Source organism: Zeus faber (genome assembly GCF_960531495.2).
Source record: "Zeus faber genome assembly, chromosome: 11".
NCBI lineage: Eukaryota > Metazoa > Chordata > Actinopteri > Zeiformes > Zeidae > Zeus > Zeus faber.
In genome coordinates this window covers 13151146-13178548 of record NC_137205.1, presented here as the reverse complement: position 1 = coordinate 13178548, position 27403 = coordinate 13151146, and the positions used below count along the sequence as shown (strand labels likewise).

The 27403-nt window shown below is 45.1% G+C and overlaps 2 protein-coding genes across 3 annotated transcripts in view; both read right to left on the bottom strand.

Moving 5' to 3' along the window:
• Nucleotides 1-242: 242 nt before the first annotated feature.
• Nucleotides 243-4319, bottom strand: LOC307236576 (cysteine protease atg4da-like). Of its 2 annotated transcripts, none has more exons than XM_080009044.1 (11): nucleotides 4168-4319; nucleotides 3277-3521; nucleotides 3080-3163; nucleotides 2770-2943; nucleotides 2182-2482; nucleotides 2007-2071; nucleotides 1679-1833; nucleotides 1499-1577; nucleotides 1334-1410; nucleotides 919-1038; nucleotides 243-793 (listed from the first exon to the last, which is right to left on the bottom strand). In XM_080009044.1, the coding sequence occupies exons 2-11, from the start codon at nucleotides 3461-3463 to the stop codon at nucleotides 605-607; spliced, it is 1431 nt and encodes a 476-aa protein (XP_079865170.1). In that variant the 5' UTR covers nucleotides 3464-3521; nucleotides 4168-4319; the 3' UTR covers nucleotides 243-604. The 2 variants fall into 2 exon arrangements, with proteins under 2 accessions (XP_079865170.1, XP_079865171.1); XM_080009045.1 differs by having other exon boundaries at nucleotides 243-774.
• Nucleotides 4320-6096: 1777 nt separating this feature from the next.
• The window catches only part of mast1b (microtubule associated serine/threonine kinase 1b), a gene marked incomplete at both ends in the record, with an annotated part of 37978 nt that continues 16671 nt past the window's right edge, over nucleotides 6097-27403 (bottom strand). Inside the window, 27 exon segments of the mRNA XM_080009989.1 lie at nucleotides 6097-6117; nucleotides 7018-8585; nucleotides 8935-9122; nucleotides 9241-9374; nucleotides 9469-9591; nucleotides 9832-10061; nucleotides 10180-10360; nucleotides 10362-10363; nucleotides 10690-10949; nucleotides 11077-11237; nucleotides 11477-11586; nucleotides 11722-11844; nucleotides 12142-12243; nucleotides 13310-13475; nucleotides 14297-14429; nucleotides 14636-14774; nucleotides 15102-15310; nucleotides 15504-15580; nucleotides 16591-16658; nucleotides 16767-16899; nucleotides 17768-17869; nucleotides 18813-19022; nucleotides 21598-21673; nucleotides 21935-22095; nucleotides 24491-24563; nucleotides 26064-26139; nucleotides 26426-26520. Of these exon segments, the coding sequence (XP_079866115.1) occupies nucleotides 6097-6117; nucleotides 7018-8585; nucleotides 8935-9122; nucleotides 9241-9374; nucleotides 9469-9591; nucleotides 9832-10061; nucleotides 10180-10360; nucleotides 10362-10363; nucleotides 10690-10949; nucleotides 11077-11237; nucleotides 11477-11586; nucleotides 11722-11844; nucleotides 12142-12243; nucleotides 13310-13475; nucleotides 14297-14429; nucleotides 14636-14774; nucleotides 15102-15310; nucleotides 15504-15580; nucleotides 16591-16658; nucleotides 16767-16899; nucleotides 17768-17869; nucleotides 18813-19022; nucleotides 21598-21673; nucleotides 21935-22095; nucleotides 24491-24563; nucleotides 26064-26139; nucleotides 26426-26520 (4921 nt within the window).

The window sequence follows — 27403 nt, the reverse complement described above, 5'->3', positions numbered from 1 at the left end:
ATATTTACATTGTTTAACAGAAGAAGTACAACTCCCATTTATTCAAACTTTTCCCAAGTTTATGTCACATGGCCAAGAAATTATTTGCTGTAATCCATTCAAACACAGCACATCCTGTCACATGGCAAACAGCCACAGGGGAGCCTGGTTTTCTCATTGTCAAGTCTTGGCTGACTGGTAGGCTATATCAGGAATCCAAGGCTAATGCAAGAATGAAGTTATCAACTAGATGGTTTGGGATGTACAGTCTTTATTCTGTGAAATAGTATATTTTCCCAAAACAAATAAAGAAAAACAGATTCAGTATCAAAGTCCCAAAAAAGACATTGTTTACATAAATTATACTTCAACGTCATATTACTGTATATACATTATTTGAATCACATTCCCCTAAAAACAATAAATAAAACCCAATAAAATTACTTATTAATTATAATGACTGGTGTCTGTAGTGTCCACAGTGCATTTATATTTGGACCTTGACTTAATTGCTCATGGAGATATTATTGTCAGTGCTTTCTCAGTAGTGTTTGACAGGTATAACAGGTGCATTTTGGTCATATCGGATGCATAATTTGTTCCCTTCTGTTCGCCTATTCGCTTTTCACAACAGAACAAACTCATCCATACTGTTGCTTGTGTCATTCCTTCTCCGCTTGTCCTTCCCTTCTCTGCATTCCTTCCTTTGGATGCGGGTTATGTTGTTTGTAGGTGCACTGTACCCAACCTCCTCCTGGCTTGTTCCTTCCGAGAATGTGAACATGGGGTACATATCTGCAGATGTAGACAGAGCCTAGGTTGAAAGAAGATGATCAATGTAACTTTAACTCTGCAAAATGAAATTCATGCAAAACCAGAGTTAACCGTACAATCCAGATATATATATGTATTTGAGTGAATTGAAACCCACACACGTACCGCAATGACATCTGAGCACATCGACCGGAATTCTTTCTGGCCTTTGGCATAAAAGCCTATAGTGCAACTGGGGTCCATGCTATAGAAAGCCATTTTCCTGGGATATTTACAGTGAAATGACTGCAAATAGCATGAGGTGTAGAAAAACAAAACAAAGTTCAGTCTTGTTATAGTCAGTGGACAGCAAGTTTATAACATTCCCCCAGTTAATTGAGTGAGGAAATTAACTGGAAAAGAAAGCTGAGCTCTGCCCCCCAGCTGTTCAACCGAAACACAACAAGCCATGTGATATGTTCGGCCTTGCTCTAAGCTAGTTTATTTATTTATTTATTTATTTTTTTTAAATTGTATTTATTTTTTTTTATATACTTGAAAAGGTTTGTTTTGTTGAGTATACCAACTCCTTCCTTTATACCTCCAAAGGAAAGTTCTGTCGCGTGACATCCACCGTAGGCTGACAGTAATGCGGGTCCAAGTACAACAGATAGTTGTCTATGAAAGGATGCAAAGGAGGTCAACGGACTGACAACAGTTTGCATACAAATATAACAACAATAATAATAAAATCTACAATACATACCCTGGAACCCAACAAAGAACAAAGAATGCTTTGGTTTCCCGCCGATGATTCCAATGCAACATTCTAATGTCAGAAGACTCTAGAGGAGAGAAGAGTGTGTTTTTTCCACCCCCTTTTAAGCTTGAGTGTCTTAAAATACATTTTTTATGTTTTATGTCTGCACGCATGACATTTAAATACCTTGATGCATGAAATATAGGTGGGGTTGAGCTCTTGTCCTCCCAGACGCACGGGGACCAAGATAATCACAGATTTCCATGATTGATTGGGAAGGTTTTCCAAAGAGACCCCAGGGTGCGGTCGCTCACACAAACTCCTCACATCTTCTAGGTAGACTACACCCACACACAAGAAGAAATCCAGGGATAAAGAAACAAGGACATAAAGAGTGTATGATAACGATACTCAATGGCATGAGAAGGAGTGGCAGGGATAGAATGTCCATTTTGGAAGACAGGCCATTCGATACACAGCAGACAGAAATGCAACGCGTCACCAAAACCCTTACTGGTGCAATCCTGTGCAACATACACTGTCAGATTGGGAACATCAACTGATGCCATCACAGCTTTACTGGAAACAAACAAACAAACAAAAGCAATCCAAATGACTACAGAATGTTATCGCTTCAATGTAATTACTTTGGCTTGAAGGGAAGGGATCACATCACAAAACAATCTCACCGTAGGATGTGTGCAACAATGGACGGGCCATACCAGTCCCCTGCCTTCTTCCCTGAGCTTTTCCCCAACTCCACCAGCTGGTGCACACCAAAGGGGGCTGCAGGGTGGTCACTAAACCACGATACCACCATTCTGTGTGAGGCCTCCATAGGTCTGTCCAGGAAGGAACCGACACTCATCTTTCGACTTCTCTTAAGACTTTCCACAGCATTCCAACCGCTCTCGGGGTGGGCTGACGGACAAGACTCTGGGAGATCCATGTCATCCCTGACCCCACAGTGGCCCAAAGACCAAGTCCAGTCTGGGGATGATTGGATTGATTAAGCAACATGAGTTTAACATCAAATGGAGATCAGACCAAATTAATTGACTAAGCCCTGTAACATTTAAGTTATACTCATATTTTAAAGCTGAAATTAATTTACATGCATTTTATTTTAATTTTTATTGTTGAACAGTGTATTAGAAATACAGTACAGAACACTCGGATTTCACACACATTTCTTTGAAAAGTGGCTAAAACTCAGATCTGATAAGATTATATGGCTTACAACATCTCTATTGGTTTGTGTCTAAACAGGTGGTTACCTGGTGGCAGAAGGTGTAGGAGGAGACCTTGTGCCAGCAACATTTGTCCGGTGCGTAACACACAACCCCAACCACTGTCTGTGGTCAGGGAGCACCCTCCCAGCTCTGGAAAACCCCGTCTGTACGTCAACCACAGGAGAGAGGCAAAGGTACGATGGAAACGCTCCTTCTCCACTGACAGAAAGACATAACATAATTCCTAATTTTAATCACTTCTACTCATTTAATTGTTTTGTCTTCACACCATATTGAGCTCTATTGTACAATAAATACAATAAAAAAATACTTGTGGTCCAATAGAATGCTTCACCTTTTTGGCTCAGATCGTAGGTATGTCCCAGCATGGTTACAGGACAACTCTTGCTGAAGCGGGATTTCTGCTTTAATGACCAGCCTGGTATAATGAGAAAAAACAACAAAAAAAAAAACCTGCTGAAAAAAAATACTCTTGGGGTAAAACAACACACATAACATTGAGGCCATTTGAGATTGATGTGAAAGCCAGACCATATTTTAAACTGTTCCAGGCAGAGACCAGCTTGGATTTCAGTTTGGGTCCGTCCTCTCCCTCCTTGACTTCACTGCAAACGTCCACACTTTGGAGTCCCATCGAGTGAGAAGAGAGGTGCAGCCAGTCTTCTGTGAAGTCATCCTCAGAGGACTGGCCCTCACATTGCGAAGAGCTGGGATTCATAGCAAGTGAGGTTGACCGACACTGATTGTGAAGAAGGGTTCTTTATTGTCATAGCAACCTGTAAGCAATAAACTCCACGTTAAAATTTTGTCATATGTCTATACACCCTGAATGGACAGTCAGCTATTTGGCCTAAGAGCCAAGCATTGTTGTTTACATGGTGAAAGAGTTATAACCATAACAAATTCAATAATTTCCATGTCACTGACCAAGGGAGCCATGTGACTAGTAACTTGTGACTTGTGATTAAGTTGAAAACGTTAAAGAGATTTAAATATAATTGATACCGGCATCACAATCCTTTTTGTGTTGTTGTTGTTGTTGTTTTAACGAATATAAGATCACTCTCGACATAAGGTTTGTATTAATGCATGCATGTATGTATTCCAACTATGTATGTTATGTTATGTTATGTTATGTTATGCATATGCATATGGTACGGTGAGCTGCTTAAATGAACCATTACATTAGTGAGTTTTTTTATGGTGACACATTCACAATGGCAGACATTTGTGATTGCAGATACAATTCCTATTCATATTTCAAGAACTAAAAAATAAACAAATAAAACAAAAGTAATGATTAAAAAAAAAAAGAATGGTACACAAACTAAAGCAAATAAATCGTAAGCGCTACAGGAGCTAAGTAGTTAAGCCTGTCATTACAAGCCACGGGGACGCTCTTTCTTACGAACTGTCACATACCGTCCGTTCCCCGTCCAACCAGAGCACTCGCAATTGTTCATCCTACGGATAACTGTTGATTTCAGTCGGACATCTGTCGTCCTCGTTCGGCGGCCGCACGACAAAATAAGCCTTCTTTCGATCGGACGGTTCGAAGTGCAAATACGCTGTGAAAGTTTCGAGCCTGAGACGGGATTTCGTCACGGTTCGCGTTCTGCCTGTTGGGTCACTTGACTACGTATCCTCGCGCCGTGACTGGTCGAGACCCGGCCAATCACGATTGAGCCAACACGACGTCGCTTTTGTGCCGTCTATCTGGCAACCCAGCCCGCAAGCCTTTTGCTATACAGTGTTAAAATACAAAGCGATATTGAGTTAGTAATTTGTGTTTATACTCTGAGGAAAGACAACAACAGTCGGTCGCTCGCTGGAATTTTATTACGTTTGCTGCACAATAGGCTTTTTTTTTTTTTTGCATTCGTTTTCCACAACAGTGGCCGGGGAGTACCTTACAATGTCCTGGAACGATGTATTGAACAGTGAATATAGATAACGAGCTGTAAAAACCATACAGGTCAAAAAATAAATAAATAAATAGACACGGAAAAGGGACGGCAACAGAGGTTTGGTCAACAAGTAAAATATGTTCACTATATTGAGACCTACAAAAGCACTTGATTAAATGCAGTTGTAATAAACAAAGTATAAAATAATAAATAGTAATTTGACATTTCTGACATAAAGTGCAACCTCCGCATATTATCCGACACACAAACCACGGGCGTTTAACATCTAAAATGCGTTTCATGTCGTTTTGTTCTCACAGCGTCGTAGCTCATGGCTGACGTCATACCATTTCGACTGACTGGGAATTTACATGTGATCTTCTGACGTACTTACAAAAAAAAGCAGACTCTCTCCACACATTGGACGTGTCTTAAATCGTTTTGTCGTTCCCTTGTGATGTCACATCCCTCCACGAGGTGGCAGTTTGAGACAAGTATGAGCCTTGTTTCCAAAGCAGAACAGATTCCTGGGTACTGGGTAGCCTACAACTCAAATCACTGATAAAGGGCACTCAAATCTGCCTTAACTGGGCACTGTAGGATTGCATATTATTATAAACACCACTGTAAACAACACAGTAACCCTAAACGAGAACACTGGCACTTGCTCACACGTTACAGCATGAATCGCTACGTTTGAGTACACCGGGGGGAGTGGGGGGATGGGGGTGTTTCTATCCTACCTTCCTGTAGTGCTCATTGGTGCCATGCCATTGTTCTGACGGCCCATTATTCCGAAACCCTAATAGTCCGAAAAATGTCTCATGTCCAATGAGACATTTCTTTTGGGTTGTGCACCCACACTAATGCACTTAACACAGAGCTCCAGCCCCCGTGGTGCTCCAGCAACGCTTTGTGCGAGCTGGCAGCCCCGCAGAGCCCCCCCTGGTACTCCAGAAAATACTCTGGGCATCCGCCACCACCGCCAGGCTTTGCCTGCCACCGCTTGGGCTCATTGAATCCCCCTCCCTGCTCCGGATCAGGAATGGCAGGAGAGTGTGGGTACCCGGAGGCGTGTGCATGGTTCAGATTTGGGGAGGGGGCGATCTGGTCTACCGGAGCGACCCAGCGACGCCCTTACCCTAAACCTAAACTTAACAATCTCTAACCTTATACCTAAACATAACCATCTTCAACCCGACATCTTTTGGATTGTTGGGGTTTCAGGATAACACACAACAACAGGCAGTCCCCGTCTCATTATGGTTCTTTGTGCACCCGAATAAACATACATGAATGCATACAAAGTCCTCTCTACATCAAAACACTAATGTCTACACATAAAAGTCTAGACCATGTAATTGCACGTTTCACAAAGATCAGACAAGACAAAACTGAAGCTAAAGTCAGCTTGCGTCACTTATTGCAATCCCTCTCCCTTCTGCTACTGTAACCTCCTGCTCACCTGGAGCACAATGTAAACACATTATGTGGGGACACACCATAAATTACATCAAAGCACACCGCAAACTGCAAGTTCCACTATTGTACATCAATCTAATTCAGCCCTTAAACAGATAAAAAAAAAAAAGACTTATTCCTTCTCATTTCTTTCTCATTCTCTCGCAAGCAGTGTGGTAACTTCAAATTCAGTTTATCCAATGTGATCATGGGACAGTCATACACAACTAAATCCCTTTGTGTGTGTGTTTTTATTTTATTATGTTACACTATATCAGCCTTTTCACTGATTCACTGAGGAAATTCGTGGTGTACTTTCTTTGTTTTAAAGGAGCTCAGAGATGGCACTCAAATGTATATGATTGGCGGGTGACTTGATTGACTAATGCCCTAATGACAGAAACCTGCCCTGTTCACAAGCAGTTTTTAATATGGTTTTTTTTTGGTGGTCAGTTGACGTGGGGATCACAGTGTTAACTACCGTAAGGTCAGTTTTTTTTATCTTTAAATATTCTCTTCCTTTGATAATGTACAAGTTAAACATGCATTAAGACACACACCTTTTTCACTATATACAACACATTGTGGTGAACATGACATACATAGAACATCATAACACATTTTAGAACAGTAGTCGATGCACCTTCAGGCATATTATTCTGTTAGATGTTGGTTTGTTTTTAGGCGTGAATGTTGTCCTTCATTCAAGAGGTGAAAGTTCAGCCCAGACGTGGCATTCTAGTGCTACAGTATTCCTTCAAAGCTAAAAGGCATTGTGGGAGTGAGTCCACCACTTTCCTTTGCTCATAAATCATGAAGAATGCTTGGAGTTTGGTATGTTTGCCCTTTCCACTTGAGCCGTTCCAGCTGTTCCTGAGGAAACAGTTTGGGCCCCCCGACGAACCCCGGACGAAACCCCCTCAGGTTTTCCGGATGGGCCTCCCCTCTTCTCCTCACTAGCCCTGGTGGTGTCTTTCCCTTTGGTTCCATCCTGGAACCCCCCCTTCATAGGTCCCAGCACCGTTTTGGCCACGCTAGTGAGCTGGGTGACGAAGCTGGCCTTGTCTCCAGGAGACACGGGACGTGACTTGCTGGAACTAGGGGAAGCTGCAGTGGAAGAGGGAGACATCGGATTCTCCTCTACAGCCTCAAGATGCGCTTTCTCGTCCCTGGTGCCACGGTAGCTGCTTGATGTGTTTGACACCCTCTCTGCTTTCGATCTGGGCACAACTGGAACGGCAGCTTTGGATATTGTCGGAGCCGGGGTTTCAGCCTGTGATGGCACTGGAGGTGCTGGCCCTTTGATCCTGTAGGTCTCAGCAGTTTTAGCACTGCTACCCTCTCCTTTGAGACTGCTTGCTCCAGCCTCTGCATCTTTACTCATCTTGGACTGCTCTGTGGCTGCTGTCTTCTGCACTGTCCCCTTGTCTTTACCCACACTGCCTTTTCCTTTCTCCGCACTTTTCTCCTGGGCTCTAGCCGCGGAAGTACTCTCTGCCTGTGTGCTCTGCAGCTTAGTGCCCTGTGGAGACAAGTTTTTCTCCCTGGGCTTACTTTTGGTCACTTCTTTGCCGGAGCTCGGAGGGCTTGCAGTGGGAAGTTTGTCACCGAGGCTGAGCTTGGTCTCTCTAACAGAATCCACCAAGACTGGGGTAGATTTAGTCTCCACTCCAGCTGGAGATGCTTTGGTCTTTGGAACATCAGCAGAGGGTGATGCCTTAAATGTGTCAACAGCACTGGTCTTGGCGTCAGCTTTAATAGATATGCTTTGCGTCTGAGTTTCAGATGTTGTGGTCCGAGTGTCTTTCTCTCTTCCTGTGTGTATTGTGTCGCAACTAAGTGGGGACTCCTGCCTTCCCAGCCTCCTCAAAGGCTTCAGGCCTCCCAGCTCCCCCACAGTGGGGGGAGATGGGGAAGAGGAGGAGGAGGGAGAAGGTGGAGCGGGGCCATTCTCTCCTTCCATCTCTAGGAGACTTTGCAGGCTGTGCTCACAGTGGAAGGACTCTCTCCTGTAGTCGCCGAGTGACACCTCAAGGCTATGCTTACGCATCGTCACCCCTCCGGTTAGAGGAGATGGCGATGATGAGGACGAGGAGGAGGAGGGCATGAGGGGAGCACCCAGCTTCTCCGCAGACTGCACCCGCTGAAGAAGAGGGGACCTGGGTGGCTCTGCACTCTTGGGACGCGGGCGTGTGACGGGGGGCGAGGAGTGGAGCTTGGCAGGGAAGGTCTGGGTGGTGTTGGAGCTCCCCACCGTGTGGCCAGTGAGAGGTGGTGGGGAGGAGGTGGTGGGGGACGGGGTGTGGGCAAGAGGGGATAAAGGGATGTTGCCGGCCGACTTACAGCGCGCAGAACGGTACTGGCGGTGGAGCTTTGGGGAGAGGCCATGCAGGGAGCTGGGTCTCATGTGCTGAGAGGCAGCTGGGGAGTTAGGGGTGCTAGAAGCTGCAGAGCTGCTCTGGGAGGACGTGCCTAAAGAAAGGAGAAAAAATCACAATACTCATTGAATGGGAATAATTGTAGAATCACAAAACTTTAATGGCCAATAAGAATCGTGATAGTATCAAATGTGGAGGTTCCTAATAATTTCTGTCTATAATCTATGTCAGAAATACTGTAACAAATGGACATCATGAGATACAAAAAAGGGAAAAAAATCTGACAGACCAAAACAAAAGGCATGAGTCAGATTCAGACCCACATTAGTGCCATTGCTCGGAAAGTGCCCTAGGCCCCTGAGTCATTCTCATTTTTGTAACAAACTGTGAATCCTTTTTATATGTACAGTAATGAAATTAAACCATGTGTCTGTTTTACTAACCCACGTAGGGGGATTCCGTGGTGGAGCGGTAGCTCTGTGTTGGGGAGCGGGCGGAGAGACTGTGGGTGGGGGAGGCAGGGAGACTGTCTCCACTGGACAGAGATCGATTCAAAGAGGACAGACTCCTGCTGGTGTGAAGCAGGTTGGACTGTTTGGTGATCTTCCTGAACAGGGAGTTGCGCTTTTTACTAAAGGATGAAAAAATAAACACGTTGTGTAAAGCGGCTTCATTAAAGACAAAAGACTTTTCCATGAACATTTTATTTATGTATTTTTGAAAAGGAGATTTGTGTATCAGCAACCCACTCTTGTCCTTCTTTGGCCCCTGTTCGCTTATTACGGCGCGCCATCTTGGATTTGTAGCTGGTCTTGCGTGCAGGGCCCACTTTTATAGAGGTGTTCTCAAATGGAGTGGTGGTAACCGTCACCTTATTTCCACTCTATGGGTAAGGACATTGCAGGCAGACTAACATAGATAACCAACTGATAGATTAATAAATAAATACATAAATCTTTGCTTCTTCCTGTTCTTACCTTTAGGATGAGCTCCACCACCTCTGTGTGGACCAGACCATGCACTGACTCTCCATTGACGTGTGTGATGAGGTCACCAGCACTAAGTCCAGCTTCCTGGGCAGGGCCTCCATCCTCCACATGCTGCAACAACACATAATTAACATCTAGCACCTTGTTAGCATCTAAAGCTGTCAGCCTCACAACTTTAGATGGCAAGGTTAACAATATGGCATTTATCTGAATGAAGGTGGAAACCATTAATCATAGCTTTCCAAGATCAAACACTGTAATAGCAAGAAATTTACTGACGATAAAAGGTCCCTCCCCAATTGTGCCATCAGAAATAACTAGTCTCCCATTAGAGAGGTTCCGTGTGCTCACCCAGACCATGTGGTGCACGCTGTAGATGTCACTGTCGCCCATGTAGACCCTGATGGCTCGGAGGGTGAAGCCGTACTTCTTCCCAGAGCGGTGGATAGTGATGGGAGAGCGCAGTATGCTCACTGTAGGGGAGTAATCCCTGCTGGGAGATGAGTCCCGGGATGATGGGTTGGAGGACATGGAGCGGGGAGACATAGGGCTGGCCAGAGGGGATGTGCCATGCTGCTCCACTGTGGGTGGAGGTATAGAGATAAGATGCTAATCGAAAGTCATCAATAGTAGTACTCTTAATGCACCATGCTTTTAAACAGTAGTCTTTATGTGAAATACAGAATGGACTGTGGTTACCGGCGGGAATGATCACAGACAGAGCGGTGGCTGAGGCAGATTTAATGACTTTTGTTCCTGGTCGTGAGCTGTATTTCTCGCCCTCGGCTGAGAGCTGCTGGTGGCGGACCCTCCGCAGCACAAGGTCATTCGTGGCCCCTCGTGGTCCCAGGGGCTCGGGGACACCCAGAATGGCAGCACTGCACTGTAGTGGCGCCAATGATTCACTCGGTCTCAACAGTTTTTCTGGATGATGGGAAAGAGATGGCAAACGGTAAAATAATGGTACTTGCTGACTGGAAACCGTATATCACCATCAGGGACTCTAGATCAAGCCAGTCTATAAAGGCGTGCCCCCAAGGTTCTGTTCTTGGACATCCTCTGTCAGTCATTTACATGCTCCCCCTAGGACAAGTCACCCAGCTTCAATTGCTATGCCGACGACACCCAACTCCACATCTGTCAACTGTTTTCATGACATAAAAACCCAGATGTCACTGCCTCTCATGCCGAGAACGCCTTTACTCTTACCTCCAGCCCCGATCCCATTTCCATCTTTGGTGACAGCCCGCAGATCCCCCTGACTGTAGGTGATGCCCATGGTGCCTTCTAGGGACACTCCTCTAGTCTTCACCTGCGTCTGCCTGGTGGGGACAGACGGCTCCTGGTCAACCTCCAGAGGTGAGGCAAAGCGATGAGTGTCCATGAGAGCGGAGAAGCGCCTGCGAGCTCCAGATGGAGGACTGGATTCACCTTCATTGAAGGAGGACTCTGAGCAGGAGAGTCGCTTCCTGAAAAACAGGACGGAATACCATCATTCATTGGTCATGTCAATGTAGAAATGTAGAAAAACATCACTCAATGCAGATGTTCCTTCACGGTGAGAACCAACTGAACAAATACAGAGGTCGCACTCACATCTCGGGAGATCCAGTCCTCCAGCTTTTGTCCCGGAGAGTGAGACTTCCCAGACTCTCTCTTTTGGCCACCCGGTCCTCCCTGGGGACCTTGTGCTCCCGCCGAGTCACCGTGGGAGGTTTGTGCTCCAGCTGGGACAGATGCTCCATACTGCTGTACACCTGCACGCCCACACACAGCAAGAAAACAAGTTCAATTGAAGCACGTGCTACATTTCATGCTGACATTTGTGTATGCAGATAAAGGGAAAACATCATCTTGTTCATGATATTTTCAGTTTCTGTGAACAGATTTATAGATGGTTTATGGTGTTGTAGTGTATTTTGAATATCATAGATTTTCACTAGGACAGTTTAAATAACTGAGCATATTGTAAAATACCAAAGAATTATACAGTGACCTTGCTGAAGCGAGGGGAGCAGGAAGAGAAGCGTCGGATCTCAACAGGCTCGTCATCGTTAGTGTCGTCCTCGTCGTACGAGTGCACGTGATGGTACCGCTCAGAGCGAGCTGGGGAGGTGAGAGGGTATTACACCAGAGAATGTGTTATGGGTGTGGCACCTGAAAGCATTTGTTAGCAGGAACTGTGTTCATACACTAGTGTACTTCTGCGATTGCATTTTGCAAACTCGTTTTGTGACTCACTGTCAAAATAACTGGTGTCCTCCTCTGACTCCAGGTGTGGGATGAACTCTGCCTTCTGTCTCAGGAGAGTGTTCCAATCCACCTCTGTGAAAAATGAGTGCTGCTTCACTTCAAAGGCACCTCCTGCACCAACAGCAATACATGGAGGAAAAATAGAAAGAAAGAAAGAAAGAAAGAAAGACAGAAATACAGAAAGTAGAAATAAAGAAAAAATACACTGGATATATTTCATACAGTATTCAACTTTGCATTGCACTTGTCAGGTGTGCCGGTGCTCATAGACCAATGAGAGCTTCAGTTCATAATTAAAGATCCCTTAAACCATTACAGACAGTGACAAACTTGGGCACAGTGGCGATAGAACCAGCGACCACACGTTTACAGGGCTGTTGTTGGCAACAATGGGTGTTTCTCACTGACCTGTGCCTAGTCGGACCAGCGGGTTGGTCTGCAGCAGGGTGGAAATTAGGTGCTGGGCATCAGCGGGAAGAGCTTCGTCCCCCTCTGGCCACACAATGTCATCTACAGGACTCAACATAGTGGGAAAATTAGTTTCCAGACAGAAATGGAAAACAAGGTAAAGAAAAATCGGTATAGTTTCAAAAGGCCCAATAACAGACTCATCTGAAGCCTATGCATTTAATGTAAACACCGATAAGCTGCAACATTAAAACCACTGACATGTGAAGTGAATAACATTGCTGATCTTGTTTCATGGCACCTGTCAAGGGGTGGGATGTATCAGGCAGCAAGTGAACAGTCAGTTCTTGAAGTTGATGTGTTGCAAGCGGGAAAATGGGCAAGAGTAAGGATCTGAGCGACTTGGACAAGGGCCAAATTGTGATGCTAGATGACTGGGTCAGAGGATCTCCAAAACGGCAGGACTTGTAGGGTCTTCCCGGTATGCAGTGGTTAGTCCCTACCAAAAGTGTTCCAAGGAAGGACAACCAGTAAACTGGCGAGAGGGTCATGGTAGCCCATGGGGTCATTTATGCATATGGGGAGCGAAGTTTAGCCTGTCTTGTCCGAACCCACAGAAGAGCTACTATTGCTATACTACTATTGGAGCACATATTGCTCAAAAAGTTAATGCTGGCTAAGATAGAAAGGTGTCACACAGTGCATCACAGCTTTCTGTGTATGAGGCTGCGTAGCCACAGACCAGTCAGAGTGCCCATGTTGACACCTGTCCATCACCAAAAGCACATACAATGGGCAGGTGAGCGTCAGAACTGGACCATGGAGCACTGGAAGAAGGTGTCCTGGTCTGATGAATCACGTTTTCTTCTACATCATGTGGATGGCTGGGGTTAGGGTCTGATCCAATCGAGTATCTGGGATGTACTAGAACAATAAGCCGAATCAATAGGGACCCCACTTCGCAGCTTACAGGACTTAAAGGAAGGATCTGCTGCTAACGTATTGGTGTCAGATACCACAGGACATCTTCAGAGGTCTTGTGGAGTCTATGCCTCAACGGGTCAGAGCTGTTTTGGCAGCACGAGGGGGAACTACACAATATTAGTGGTGGTCTTAATGTTTTGGCTGATCGGTGAATATAAAATTTATTAGAATTCAGAATCTTCACCTGTAATGACCTGTCCAAACAGCTCCTCTGGTGTATCTCCAAAGAACGGTACACAGCCCACTAGGAACTCATAGAGGATGATGCCCATGGCCCACCAGTCCACAGGCTTGCCGTAGCCCTGACGAAGGATCACCTCTGGGGCGATGTATTCAGGAGTACCGCACACCTTGGGGGGGGGTTACAATAAAGACACCTTCACACAATTTACACATTTCGTGCTGTTTTCAATTGACAGGGTCAAAGCAGCAAACTCAACCTCGTGATCCACAAAGGACCTTTTCTCGGGGCTTCAGGCTTCCACATTGTGGAAGGAGCTTAGCATGCTGCCTCTCACGGCAATGGATTAAAAGGTTTTTTTAAAGCATCACCATTCCTGTTGTTACAGTACATGCTATTTTTGACACCTTTGAATGTAAACTTGAGCTTCAGAGAATTTCAAAATAAAACTACAAAGTAAGAATTCCATTCATCCTTGAGTCACACTAAAACAGGGCTGTGGAAAAATACTAAACTACCGGAAGCTTTCTAACTTAGAGACTATTTACTGGGCAAGTAGGCAGCAGGTGTGCACTAAGCAGGCATGTTTCTGGACAGATGAGGGGATCAATGCCAGGATGCCAAGACAAGATGAAGGTACCGCTCTTGGTTTTTCATGTGCAGATGGCCATGCATCAATGGCCAAGAGATTTCTGGCTTTGGTCAACCCCAGGAGATAAAATGAGTATCTGATTCAAAGCTTGGCCACCGCCTTGCAAATAAACACACTAAAAATAGAAATGATTAAAATAACTAAGGAAACATCTACTTATTATTCTGTCAGATGTTAATGGGTTTGTCCATTCATACTCTCGTGTTGCCTGGTGCTCAACGAGTATTTATTTGCATACGGTAGTAATAGAAGCATCAAATAGGCTTTCATGACCTCTGAGAAAAACTGCAATACTAAAAATACTAATAGACAAATGTATCAAACAGCCGCCATCGTACCTGTTTATCCAGGAACTCACGGGTGTCTTTCTCAATGTGTCCTTCGTACAAGTTGGTGGTCAGACTCATCAGGCCCATCTTGGACAGGCCGAAGTCCGTCAGCTTTATGTGCCCCATGGATGTTATCAGGAGACTAGATGAATCAAAATAGCAAGGTTCAAGGTGAATTTTAGAGCATGCTTCAATGATTGCTTTGTCAACAGTCTTCTTTGGCTCAATAATGGACAACCTAAAAAAAATGGTGTGATATATGACATTTATTATGAAACTTGAAATTTCTGTCAGTTCCTCACAACAGCTATATGTGGGTATGAGAAAACAAAATGTTATATGGCTTACTTGTCAGGCTTGAGGTCACGGTGGACAATACCATAATTGTGGATATACTCCAATGCCAGGACAGTTTCGGCAAAGTACATGCGAGCCATTTCCACAGGCAGGGCCCCAATGTTCTTTAACAGAGTGGCACAGTCTCCTCCTGTCGAGAGAATGGATTATGCGATTAGTTAACTGTGGCCATTAATTAGCATATGCATCCCATGGTACCGCTTACGCTGATCTGTATAGCTTCTTGTTTAGACTGTGGGGCGACATATACAATAGAGCTGTGTGAACACGTGCAATTCCTATTGGTCCATTCAATCCCGCAGTCAAACACAATATTGTATTTAAGGAAGATTTGCAATTTATATTTGAGGGAATACACCTCCTATAATCACCTATCAGCCTAACTATCATTAAAATGCGTAGCAATTTTAATCAACTTAGGTCCCCTTAGATGCCTCACACACACGCACAGACTCACCTTCCACATACTCCATCACCATGCAGAGGTGGCGTCGGGTCTCGAAGGAGCAGAACATGGAAACGACGAAGGGGTTCTCTGCAAAGGTGAGGATGTCGCGCTCCACGAAGGCCTGCTGGATCTGGTTTCTCAGGATCAGGTTCTGCTTGTTTATCTTCTTCATGGCGAATCGCTGCCGGGTCTCCAGGTGTCGGACCAGGTACACAGCGCTGGGAGACATCAAGACAGACCCCGATACTAGGTAACAAATTATAATGTTTATATTCTTCAGCTTGGGATGACACTAAACCTCTGTACTGACCTGAATAAACCCCGCTATGAGCAGCGCACAGCCTCAACTTACAGAAGTGAGAACGGCTTATTTGCCATTTCTATTACTGATTTGGATTCCACTTCACTCACCCGTATGCTCCGTTGCTAATCAGCTTGATTGTCTGGAAGTCCGCCTCCTCTGGTGGCTTCATCGTTCTAATTTTGCCCTGAAGTACAAGAGTAGCAGCAATTAAATTATACAATCCCAATATAAATCACAATCACAAGCTCAATATTAATCAAATGCAACCCATCCCTACCCCATGTCACACACCATGATGCTTCAAATAGTAGGGGTTGTAGTAGTACAGTGGTACCTCGACTTACGACTAATTCCTTCTATAAGAACGGTCGTATGTTAAAACAGTCGTATGTCGATGCAATTTTTCCCCATATAAATTATGAAATCATGAAGGGTGAAAATACACAGCACAAACACAGTAAATATGAGAAAAATATCGATAAGCCACGAACTACGTGCACACACAATGTAGGTCGCCTGCTGACTGACTGCTGACTGACTGACTGCTGACTGACTGCTGACTGACTGACTGCTGACTGACTGCTGACTGGCCGCCGACGCGCCAAGTGCAAATTTCCACGCTCGTATCTTGGAGCAGTCGGTTGCACGTCGATACAGGTTTTCGCGACTATCGCTACTCGTATCTTGGATTAGTCGTAAGTAGATGCAGTCGTAAGTCGAGGTACCACTGTAGTAGTTACGGTCTTAATATTGATTCATTGTCATTCTCTCTTGGCACGAGTGATCTTTGTACTCTCTTTTTGCTGATGTGTTTTAATAAAGTAGATTCTCTCTTTTGTTGAGGTTTACATGATTTTAGGAGATGTCGTCAGGAGATGTTTTTAGCTAATTTGGCTGTTGGAAACAGGCCTAATTTCAGAGAGTTGGCAGCTCCCGTCCTGGCGTAATCAAGATGAGGATATCCTGATTTTCTTTTTAGTCAGCAGACGCACATCGAAGCAAATGGGCTCCGTCAAAAAAAAATGAGCATGCGCGTGCCAAGCCATTAGGGGATGACGCAGTCAATTTCATCAAAAGCTGAAAGCAAGATCTTTGGCATTTCCCATGTCATACCCTCACTTTGCAAAGTAAGAGGAAAAGGCGGATGCGCGAAAACAAACAAAGCTTCAGTTTTAGGACTTTGCCGCTTCTCACCTCTGTCGAATCATCGGCTTCGGGTGTGAGAGGACCCTCGCTGTCATAACTTTCCAGGTTCACCATCTCTGAGGACGGACATAAACACCAAACCAATTTTTGCTCTGTCTGTCAATCTTAAGACTACTGAAGTGAGTCTGATTGTGACTCTTGTCAATACTTTGTGCTTTTCTCACCCTCAATAGGGTCCCTGGTCAGTCCCAACTGGCTGATGATGTAGCGAGGGATGTCCGTCTTCATCAGATGTCCCTCCTTCGCGTGGTCCTCTGCTGCTTCCAGCAAATGGTAGAACTCCTCAGGGTTAAACTCCTGCAGAGAAGACACGTTTGTCCAAAACTCTGTTGAAAGGTCTGGTCCTCAATTGTCCGGTTAAAAAGACCATCACGACTCAATAAACACCATTTCACTGAGATTTCACCCCTAAAAAAGTTGATGCATCAGAAATCCAGAACTTGCTTAAATGGCCGCCGATGCAAGTCCTGCTAGCGACACTGGCTGAATATGCATTTACTGTAATAGAAATAAAGTTATGTTTATGTTCCGAGCGGGTGCGGGAATATGGAGATGAATGAATTCTCCACGTCAGTATGTCAGCTGTGGATTGTAATTACACATTGCATGGATGTGGCGTGACTCATGGATGTGGGGCGCAACACTGCTGCTCTGCAAAGACGCTAAATCACTCTGGGTTAGACGCGCACATACGCACACGCTCACACATGCACGTACGTACACACACAAGCGAATGCTCAAACTTAGAATGACAGTGCGGTCATGGTCCGTCTGAGTCAGACAGGAAGGCTGCCACGCTGTGGGGGGGTTGCCACCAGCTTGCTGGGTATCAGCAGTGCTGAGGCGAAGCAAATAGGATTTTAATATAAATGCAAATGTATTCCCTGGCCAGACAGGCTGAGCCTTTCGCCACAGACTCCTGGTACCTGTCATGTATTTATTTTCCCCCCGCGGTGTAATAAATCAGAGGATTTAACCGTTTATAATTGGCCGGTAAATGAGGATCCATGCTCCTGTTTTATTTAATGACTTGTGTTTCTCAATTGGGCAGCGGCCAGGGAACACGCAGGTGTAGCTGATCTGTTTGTGTGTAGCCCCTGCTGCTGCCGTGTCGTTAAATGTTTAAGGAGGTGGAGACGAAGAGGGAGCGTCGCGCCTTCCTCACCAGACACTCCAGGAGCCTGGCCGGTCGGGAGATGATGATGAGGAGCTTCTTCACCAGCTCCGTGACGAAGGCCACCTCGGAGCTCTCCGAGCGCTCGTACGCCTGACAGAGAGAGAGAGAGAGAGAGAGAGAGAGAGAGAGAGAGAGGGAGAGAGAGGGTGCGGGCGAGGGACGGGGGGAGAGAGGGAGCGAGCAGGAGAGATGGAGAGAGAGAGGAGAGGGGGAGGGGACAGAGGGAGAGAGAGAGAGAGAGAGAGGCAGAGAATGAGATTGAAAGAGGGGTAGAGTGGGAAAGGGAGGGGGGAGAGAGGGAAAAGAGGGGGAGAGGGGAGAGAGCAAAAGAGAGATGGAGAGAGACAAAGAAGGAGATGGAGAGAGAGACAGAGAAGGAGATGGAGAGAGAGAGGAGGGGGGAGGGAGTGAGAAAGGTGGAGAATGAGATGGAGAGAGGGGTCGAGTGGGAAAGGGAGGGGGAGAGAGGGATAAGAGGGGGAGAGGGGAGAAAGCAAAAGAAAGATGGAGAGAGAGACGGAGCAGGAGATGAGAGAGAGACGGGGAAGGAGATGGAGAGAGAGAGGAGGGGGGGAGGGAGCGAGAGAGAGAGAGAGAGGCAGAGAATGAGATGAAGAGAGGGGTAGAGTGGGAAAGGGAGGGGGGAGAGAAGGAGAAGAGGGGGAGAGAGAGACTCTCAGATAAGACTATTAAACACTTTCGACATCCCAGCATTGTCCTGATGAAAAGTAAAACGCAGAGAGAAAGATGGAGTGACATGAGATTCACGTCTGGCACAACCAATCAGATCGCAGCCTCCCACCCCCAGCGCTCAGAGTAATCACATCAGCTCATTCCTCTCCCTCCCGAAGACCCCACGCTGTGACACCAAATTAGCTCATTTCAACTACATACATCTGCCGACCAGAGAGTAAATTAACCCGACGCTGGTGAGAACCCTCCTTCGAACGCCTCTCTTCTAATCGAACGTAATTCAAACTCCTCGGTTCTCGCACGTTTTTACAAAACGTCTCTTCGACCGCTTTACACTCACGTCGTTGAGCAGCTTCTCCAGGTTCTCCTGCAGCTCGAAGAAGTAGACGGTGGTGATGAGGCCCTCGCGCGCCTTGTCCAGGCAGTCCCTGGCCAGCTCGGTGATCTGGTGGTGGATGAAGCTCAGGACCCCGTCGGCGAGAGGCAGCACGCTTTCAGGGGTGAAGGCCCGGATGAACTCCGCCAGCCGGCCCTCCATCTGCGCCGTGGCCTGCCAGGGGGCGAGGAGGATTTAGAAAACAAACAATTTGTATGTTTTTGGGTTGTATGCTCACGCCACAGGGGTGCAGGGTCTCCTCGCGCTCTCTGGGACTGGTTTATGCTCCTCGGAGGCCAGGCTTCCGGCTTCTCTGGGGCCTCGGGGGGTCTTTGGTTGCTGCAGGGCAGGGTGCTCAGGGCTCTCCTGCGGTCGAGGAGTGTCTTTACGGCTGTGGGACTCAGGGGTGGCTTTGGGGCCTTTTCCGCTGCTTGGAGGCGCTACGATATAATTCCGACCTCATACACCACAACCAATTGGAACAAGTCCTGTATACTCACCGGTGGACACTTCACACGCAAACACACACACACATACATACAGGCTCACACACACCACCAGCACCTGATTTGAAAACACCCCCAACACCCTCCTGGTGTCATCCCACTCCTATGACAGGAAGAGGCCACATGCCAAATTGCTGTTCCTGGACTTAATTAACTCTGTTTTGTTGATACATTGTTGTCATCTGACGTTTCTATGTTTATGTTTTTCCATGTAAACGTTGTTTGGTTCTATGTTATTCGTCTCACCCGTGGTGATTCCCCCCTCTTGGAGAAGTGATTTGTTGTTTAAAGAACAAAACATGGTGAGATCGTTCTCCAAAGAGGGGGATTGGTGGCGGTTCTGTATAACAAAAATGTGTGTCTTGTCATCTCACAGGTCGTCCACAGGACAGAGTTGTTGCAGCAGTTCTTGATGATTAAAGACTGAATAAAGAGTTGGATTGCAGGTTGAGAAGTTGAACTCTACCTGCAGACTAACTCTGTCCTAAATGAAATGGCATACAACAGGTTAAAAAATATGTGTATAAATATATATATTTTATTTTGTGTGGTTTTAATGTATTTTATTTTACAACTTTAATTTATTGTTATACTTAATTATAATAATAATAATAATAATAATAATAATAATAATAATAATAATAATAATAATAATTATTATTATTATTATTATTATTGTATTATAATTATTTTGTTGTATTATTTATTATTATTTATTTAATATATTTAATGACATAGGTAAGTCAACATTGATGAGAAGAAACTGAGAGAAGAAACAGTGAAGACAGGTTTTGTTTATTAAATGATATATTTACATTTTATTTATTTATATATTTGTTTATTTATTCATATATTTATTTATATATTTATTCATATATTTATTTATTTATATATTTATTTATATATTTGTTTATTTATTTATATATTTATTCATATATATATATATTTATTTATATATTTATTCATATATATATATTTGTTTATTTATTCATATATATATAAATATATTTGTTTATTTATTCATATATATATATATATATATATATATTAGCTTTAAATCCGGATGGAAGCTTTTAATGCCTTTCCTTTTGTTACTAGACCCAACCAAAGCCTTGACTCATCGCTTTTGGCAAACAAAATAAATCTCTATGCTCTGCCTCGATGAGACAGCAAAGGAACTTCTTCTCCATGACAGAAAAACGCTCTGGGCTGGGCAGCATTTTAAAACCTGTTTTGCTGTGGATTATCAGTCCCCTTTATTTCTTTATTTATGTCTCCTGACGTGGGCGATAAAAACACCAGGCAAACAAATCCCTGAGCACACCGCCAATAAGTCAATAAAAATCAATTTCAGTTACATGATATTTGAGCCTTTAAGACTTTATGAAATTAGATGGGCTTTGTGGGCTTTGAATGATTTGTTTAAAAATGTTCTCTGTTCGTATTTATACGGAAATTTGTAATGAATGAATGTAATGGAATCAATGAGAGGAATGATTAGGGTACAAATCACAAAACGTATGTGTGTGTGTGTGTGTGTGTGTGTGTGTGTGTGTGTGTGTGTGTGTGCACGCGCTCGCGTGTGTGCCTGTGTGTGTGTGTGTGTGTCTGTGTAGTTGTCTGGGAAGGACAGTAAGTAGTTTCAAAGTATTTTTACTTGACCCAAGTACGATGCTTAAGTACAAGTACTTAAGTATGAGTACTCATATGAGTACTCATACTTAAGTATGAGTATTTGTGCTTTGGCTGAATCCCTTTACTTTTACTCCACTATATTTTGGAGAAAATATCTTACATTTTTCTTCACTATACAATTAAAAGTTATTATAATTATTATTGTTGTTGTTGTTGTTGTTGTTGTTGTTGTTATTAGCAGGCCGCTTTGTGACATCATCATCCGAAGTTATAGAGGTTATACAATAAGTTATACAATTAATTTGTTTATTCTGTATACCTTTATCAGGAGAATTAATTGCTGTAACTAAACTGGACCCTTTGCACTGCTGCCTGAAGCTATATTTATTATTATTAATTGTTATTATTATTATATTTCTCTGTTACACTAAACTGATACAGGTTAATGCATTTGGGATGAAATGTGTCTTGAACTTGTACCTTTACTTTGCCACTCGCACAGTACATTTGATATCTAGTGCTCTCAGAGTAGACTGTTGAACGGAGAGATCACTTTTACCAGAGGACTGTTTTTCTGGGGTATTTATACTTTCAGGAGATGACCTCACCTTGGGGAAGCGTTCCTTGTAGACATGGTTCATCATGACGATCTCGTTGTCGTAGCAGGAGGGGGAGCGTCCCGGGCTGCAGAGGGGGTGAGCGAGTGAGGGCTTCAATTTAAATATCTCAAAGACAGCTTAAAAAAAAAAAGAATCTCATTGAGATAAAATATATGAAAAGCACTTCGGAGTGACTTTAAATTGACAACTTAACATAGCATTAAACTAAGGACAGTGTTCATGCATTTCAGAAAAAAACCCATATCGGACGATATGATAAAATCCCAACCAAGATAAAAGCTGTGAGAAAATAATCTTTGCGTTGGATTTGGAGGGAGGGTCTGACCTGAGGCTGCGGGAGCGGGGCCGCATGTGGGGGGAGCAGCGCCCGCCATCGTCGTCCGTGATGCTCTCCGTGCTGCCGAAGTGCTTGGACAGGAAGTGCAGCTCGTCCATGGTGGGCTGGAAGGGAAGCTGGTGCAGCCGCTCCTGAGATGAGCTGGAAGACTGTGGTGGGAGAAGAAGGAGGAGGAGGAGGAAGAGGAGGAGAAGAAGAAGAAGAAGGAGAAGAAGAAGAAGAAGAAGAAGAAGAAGAAGAAGAAGAAGGGGGTTGATGAGAGCAAGGCATGTGGAGAGGAAACCAATGAGGAGCATTGAAGAGTGTGTGTGTCTGTGCGTGTGTGGTTTAAAAGGACAACACACAGGGATATCCATTAGCATCAATAGGACAAATTGAGTGTCCTCATAATCCCATAATCTCAAAATCTCATAATCGTCCTCAAAAAAGGCTTTAACCACTGTTTTAAACGTTTAAAATATTTTATATGCATCCCCTGAGGCAACATTTTCATAGTTCTAACTAATGCCAACTGATCTGTTTTTAAAGGTTTTTCTTGAGGTGTTTTCTTCTATGACTACGGCTATAAACCACTTTTACCTGTATCTATGTGCGTGTGCGTGTGCGCGTGTGTGTGTGTGTGTGTGTGTGTGTGTGTGTGTGTGTGTGTATGTGGGTGTGGGTGGGTGGATATGTATGTTAAAATATTGTTACACAGGAAACACTGATATTAATATGGAAACACTGGTTTTCTCCGATACAACAAAATTAAGTTATGGCAAACTGTCCACTGTCCTAGCCATGTCCTATCCATCATCTAGAATGAAAATAAAATACATTAATATATTTATATTTAAATAAACATATTTTATGAAATTGTGCTTGAAATATATATTAAAGGTGCAGTGTGTAGAATTGGGGCATCTAGCAGTGAGGTTGAAGATCACAACCAACTGAATAACCCTCCCCAATGGCGGTGCAACATGGCGGCCTATGTGGAAGAGACGGTGGCCGCGAAAATTCACATACCACGCGAAAGGCCCTCTCTAGAGCCAATGTTTGGTTTGTCTGTTCTGGGCTACTGTAGAAAAAACATGGTGGTGCATCATGGCGGCCTCCGTGAAGCATACCCACTCCCATATATATATAAACGTCTCATCCTAAGGCAACACCAACACAACGATTCTTATTTTCATGGGATTATACACAAAATGAAAACATACTTAAGAATATTATATTCCAATTCTTACAAGTCCGTTCTTACTTTGTACTCTTTTTTCTCCCCTCTCCCCGCTTGCCCCACTAGGGGGGCACGCCCCACAGCTGGAATACCACTGATCTAGGACATGTGGTATTGACATGTGATAATAGTCCGCAACGTTTTCCCCAGCATAGAGAATGATGAATGGGATGGGATCGTTGGTAAAGCGGTGTTGGGTCGTCGGCTTGGGGTCACAGCGCGAGATCTGCTTCACCGGCCCCTCGTCTCACGTCTCATTGGCCGTCGTTAAAATAAGCGACAGGGCCCGGACCTTCAAGGCTCGCAGGATTAATCCCTCCCTCGGCAATCACGGGGGGAAGACAAATCGAAAGCGGTAGGGACTTAAAGAGGAGGACGCCTCGGTGTTAATGCCCAGGATAGAGTGATGATATTCTACTTAGCGGTTTATTTAGATGATGGGATATGGTTTGCGACCTTTTCACGGTCCTTGCCCTATGATTTCAAGATTCAATTCCTTTGTATTTCTAAATATAACACCAAATTTAGCCTGCAGTCAATCATGTAGGCCGAGAGTGCTCTCTCTCTCTCTCTCTCTCTCTCTCTCTCTCTCTCTCCATAACCAGATAGAGAGTAGGGACCAGGCCTGAGATGATGGTGTTATGCAACAGTGAAACACACACAGCCAATGGCCAAAGGCCACAGGGAGAAGAATGGAAATAGGAAATTTTAACGGGACGCGCAAATGTTTGAGTGTGTACAGCATGTGTGTGTACAGCATGTGTGTGTACGTGTTATAATTTGGTGAGTGCAAGTGTACGGTTGTGGAATGACAGTGTGCGTTGTTGTGCACACATTTATGTGTTTTGTAAGTCCAGGTTACACCCTGAAGCTCAAGTCGTTTGCTGAGGGGGGCCATCCCGAGGGGGGCCATCCCGAGGGGGGCGCAGGGAGGGAGCGATTGGTGGGCAATATGCGCGCCTGTCTCCCTCTCAGTACGGTTCTGACGGTGCCCACGGCGGGGCGTCCCGCGATGGTGCGCCTGTGATCGGTGCGGGAAAAATGTGTGTTTTTATTTTGGATGTGGGTTATTTTTTTTGTTTAGTTATGGAACAAAACAAGCACCATGCGTAATGGGCACACCCCCCGCACCCCCCCCCCCCCCACCCCGCCGAAATTTTGCCCTTTCAGGAAAAATGGCAAGCACCAACAAGACGGGCGAAGCTAACAATTGAAAATATGGAAGATAAGGAATTTAAAAAACAAACAACGAGCTACTTGATGGAGGGGCCGTTTTGAGGGGAGGTGTGTTATGTTCTTAAGTGGCCGGAGGGTGGGACGTGTACCGTGGAGCTTGGCGTGTTGGTGCCATATCCAGACGACGGCAGGGAGGCCAGCGACCAGCGACGCCCATCAGCTCTGTGGAAGAAGTAAAACCACCATTATTGCCAACACTGTTAATGAATATAAGATACTAGGAAACAACAAGGAACACACACGCATGCATGCACACGCACACACACACACACACACACACACACACACACACACACACACACACACACACTGTATATGAAACAATCTTTTTCTACCGAGCACACCAGTGTCCCACAGCACAGCTAGAGCAGTCCACTAGAACCGTCCTCATCCTTCAGTGAAGAGCTCCGTCGCTGCACCTCATTGCGTGCCCGCTCGCCGAGTGAGGGACAGGCGAGGGGATTTGATAAATGACGGCATGAATTTACAGGAGCCCCCCCACCCCCTGCGCTGCCTCTACTTGTGACACTCCGACTAAGGAGAGGTGACGTGGACGGAGGTGAGCATCACGGCCTCATCACCCCCTTCGGCACATGCAGCAGATGGTGCAGAACTGAAATCAGTTAAGATGGACGGAAACGTCTTTGCTCCATTCGATGCATTTGACTATCGTGAGCTGATCTGACCTCTCAAAAAAATACACTGCCGTCATTTGGCAGCGGAACAATAATACAACCAGAGAAGATAATCCTCAGATAGGTTTGATATAAATACAGTATAATCCCCACCACTGGACATTCCTACCAGTATCACAATTTACTGTAAATGTTTTTCTTGTTTGTTTGTCTTTGGTTTTTGTTTTTGGTGTAGACAGTAGGCTTATTTCCTATTGTATAGGAACGTATATTTCATTTTTTTGGCATGGCCTTTTATTTTTGAGGTCATTTTCACTTTCATTTTAATTGTTTTTTCTCTTGTTTTTTGGTTAGGTTACAGTTAACAGTTAGGTTTATTGTATATTTTGTTGCAAATTTTGTTTAACTTTCTATATATTGCCATTTTCTTTTTTCATATTTTTTATTGTATTGATTTATTATTATTTTGCCTATTGTGTTGATGGTAATTTTCCCAAGGCAGCCATCCACCCACCCCATCACTGACAGACAGACAGACAGACAGACAGACACACACACACACACACACACACACACACACACACACACACACAGTCCCACCCTGTTGCCTATAGACTGTAGCAGTGTGAATAAACACGCTGGCAACGTGTTGGCCTGGCTGCTCCGCAGATGACTCAGCCAGTCTGACTCTGACAGAACGCTGGAGTCCAGTGAGAGGCGGCCTGCTCTCCAGCTCTCCAGGAGAGATGCCAGACCTGGCACGACAACCACTCTACACCTCATCCACTCCCCCTCTCTCACTCTCATTAACCCCCACCACCCTCTTTCCCTTGCACTTTGTCTCTAATGTGTTGACTTCTAAATTCTCTCTCTCAGACACTCCACATCTCTCTCTCAGAAGCCCCGGCGTTGACATCAGCATGCAGAAAAAAAAACATGCAGGAAACACATCGCGGCTTTCACACATGCATGTAGACGGGCAACACAAGTTCACAGCTCCCCCCGGGGTGAGTTTTCGCTTTATTACCTTCTAGAGGAGGCGAACGAGAAGTGTGCTGGGTTGCTGGGAGAGAAATTTCTAGGGCTATCCAGAGGACTACTTCCTGAAAGCGTGAAACACAGCGAAAGGAGAGGCATGAGGGGGAAGAAAAGGTATCAGGGGGTGGGGAGGGGGATGGGGGGTAGCCAGCCCAAAACAAGGACTCTTGTCTTTTCCTGGAAACAGACCGTAAAAAAACTGTAAAAAACTGTGTCATGTTGGAACACACAAACCATCTCATCTGAGATGACGGAAGGGTGTGTGTGTGTGTGTGTGTGTGTGTGTGTGTGTGTGTGTGTGTGTATGTGTGTGTGTGTGTCTGTGGCTGGGGTTCGGGGCGGCGTACATACCAAGGTGTCCAGGGAGGGGAAGGGGGGAGTGTGGGCGAGGCAGAGTGGGAGAGGTGGTTGTCAGGATCAGACTCTTCCTGTTGCTGGCACGACAGCTAGAGAGGGGAAGACAGATAGAGAGAGAGAGAGAGAGAGAGAGAGAGAGAGAGAGAAAGAGACATACAGTATATACCGACAGAGAGAGAGAGAGAGAGAGAGAGAGAGAGTAGAGACAGTGTTACCTAGTGTTACCTTGTCAACTAGACTCAATGGCGTCTGGCAGCTCTGAGCACATACCGGTACGGCGTCGGTAAAAAAGGGGAAAGAACGCGAGGGCGAGGGTCCGGACACGTGCCTACACTGGGTAAATGCTCGCTGCAGGAGGGAACACGGCGATAAAGAGTATCCAATTTCCTCAGCCACCCATCCATCCACACCCGTCTCCTCCAAGCCAAGATAAGGCCGTCGGGGGGAGGAGTGAGGGGTGGTATCGAATGTAAGTAAAAAGGGGTAGAGAGGAGACAGTTTTCCCAGAACCTCATTCCACAGTTCCATCACCTCAATTATCCCAGTAGGAAACCTCCCTAACTGTTATTACCACACACCCACACACACTCACACACAGCCACTCGTCACATGCTCCCAGACATACACACACACACACACACACACACACACACACACACACACACACACACACACACACACACACACACAGACACACACACACACACACACTGATCACATGACAACGCCTCAGAGTCGCGCACCACAGGCCACGACACGCCCACACTTAAGTGATAATGAGGAGGATTTAGTCCCCTGTCGTAGGCAAATCATTGCCGTGGAAATGTTTTGAATTTCGAAAGAAAACACATGCTACGGTACACGCAAAGAGAAATACTCTGGAAACACGACATGACAGACCACAGGTAAAAGTATGGAAAGAGAATCTGTTAATACGTAAAAAAACAGGTCAAACTTCCCATCCCTTTCTGT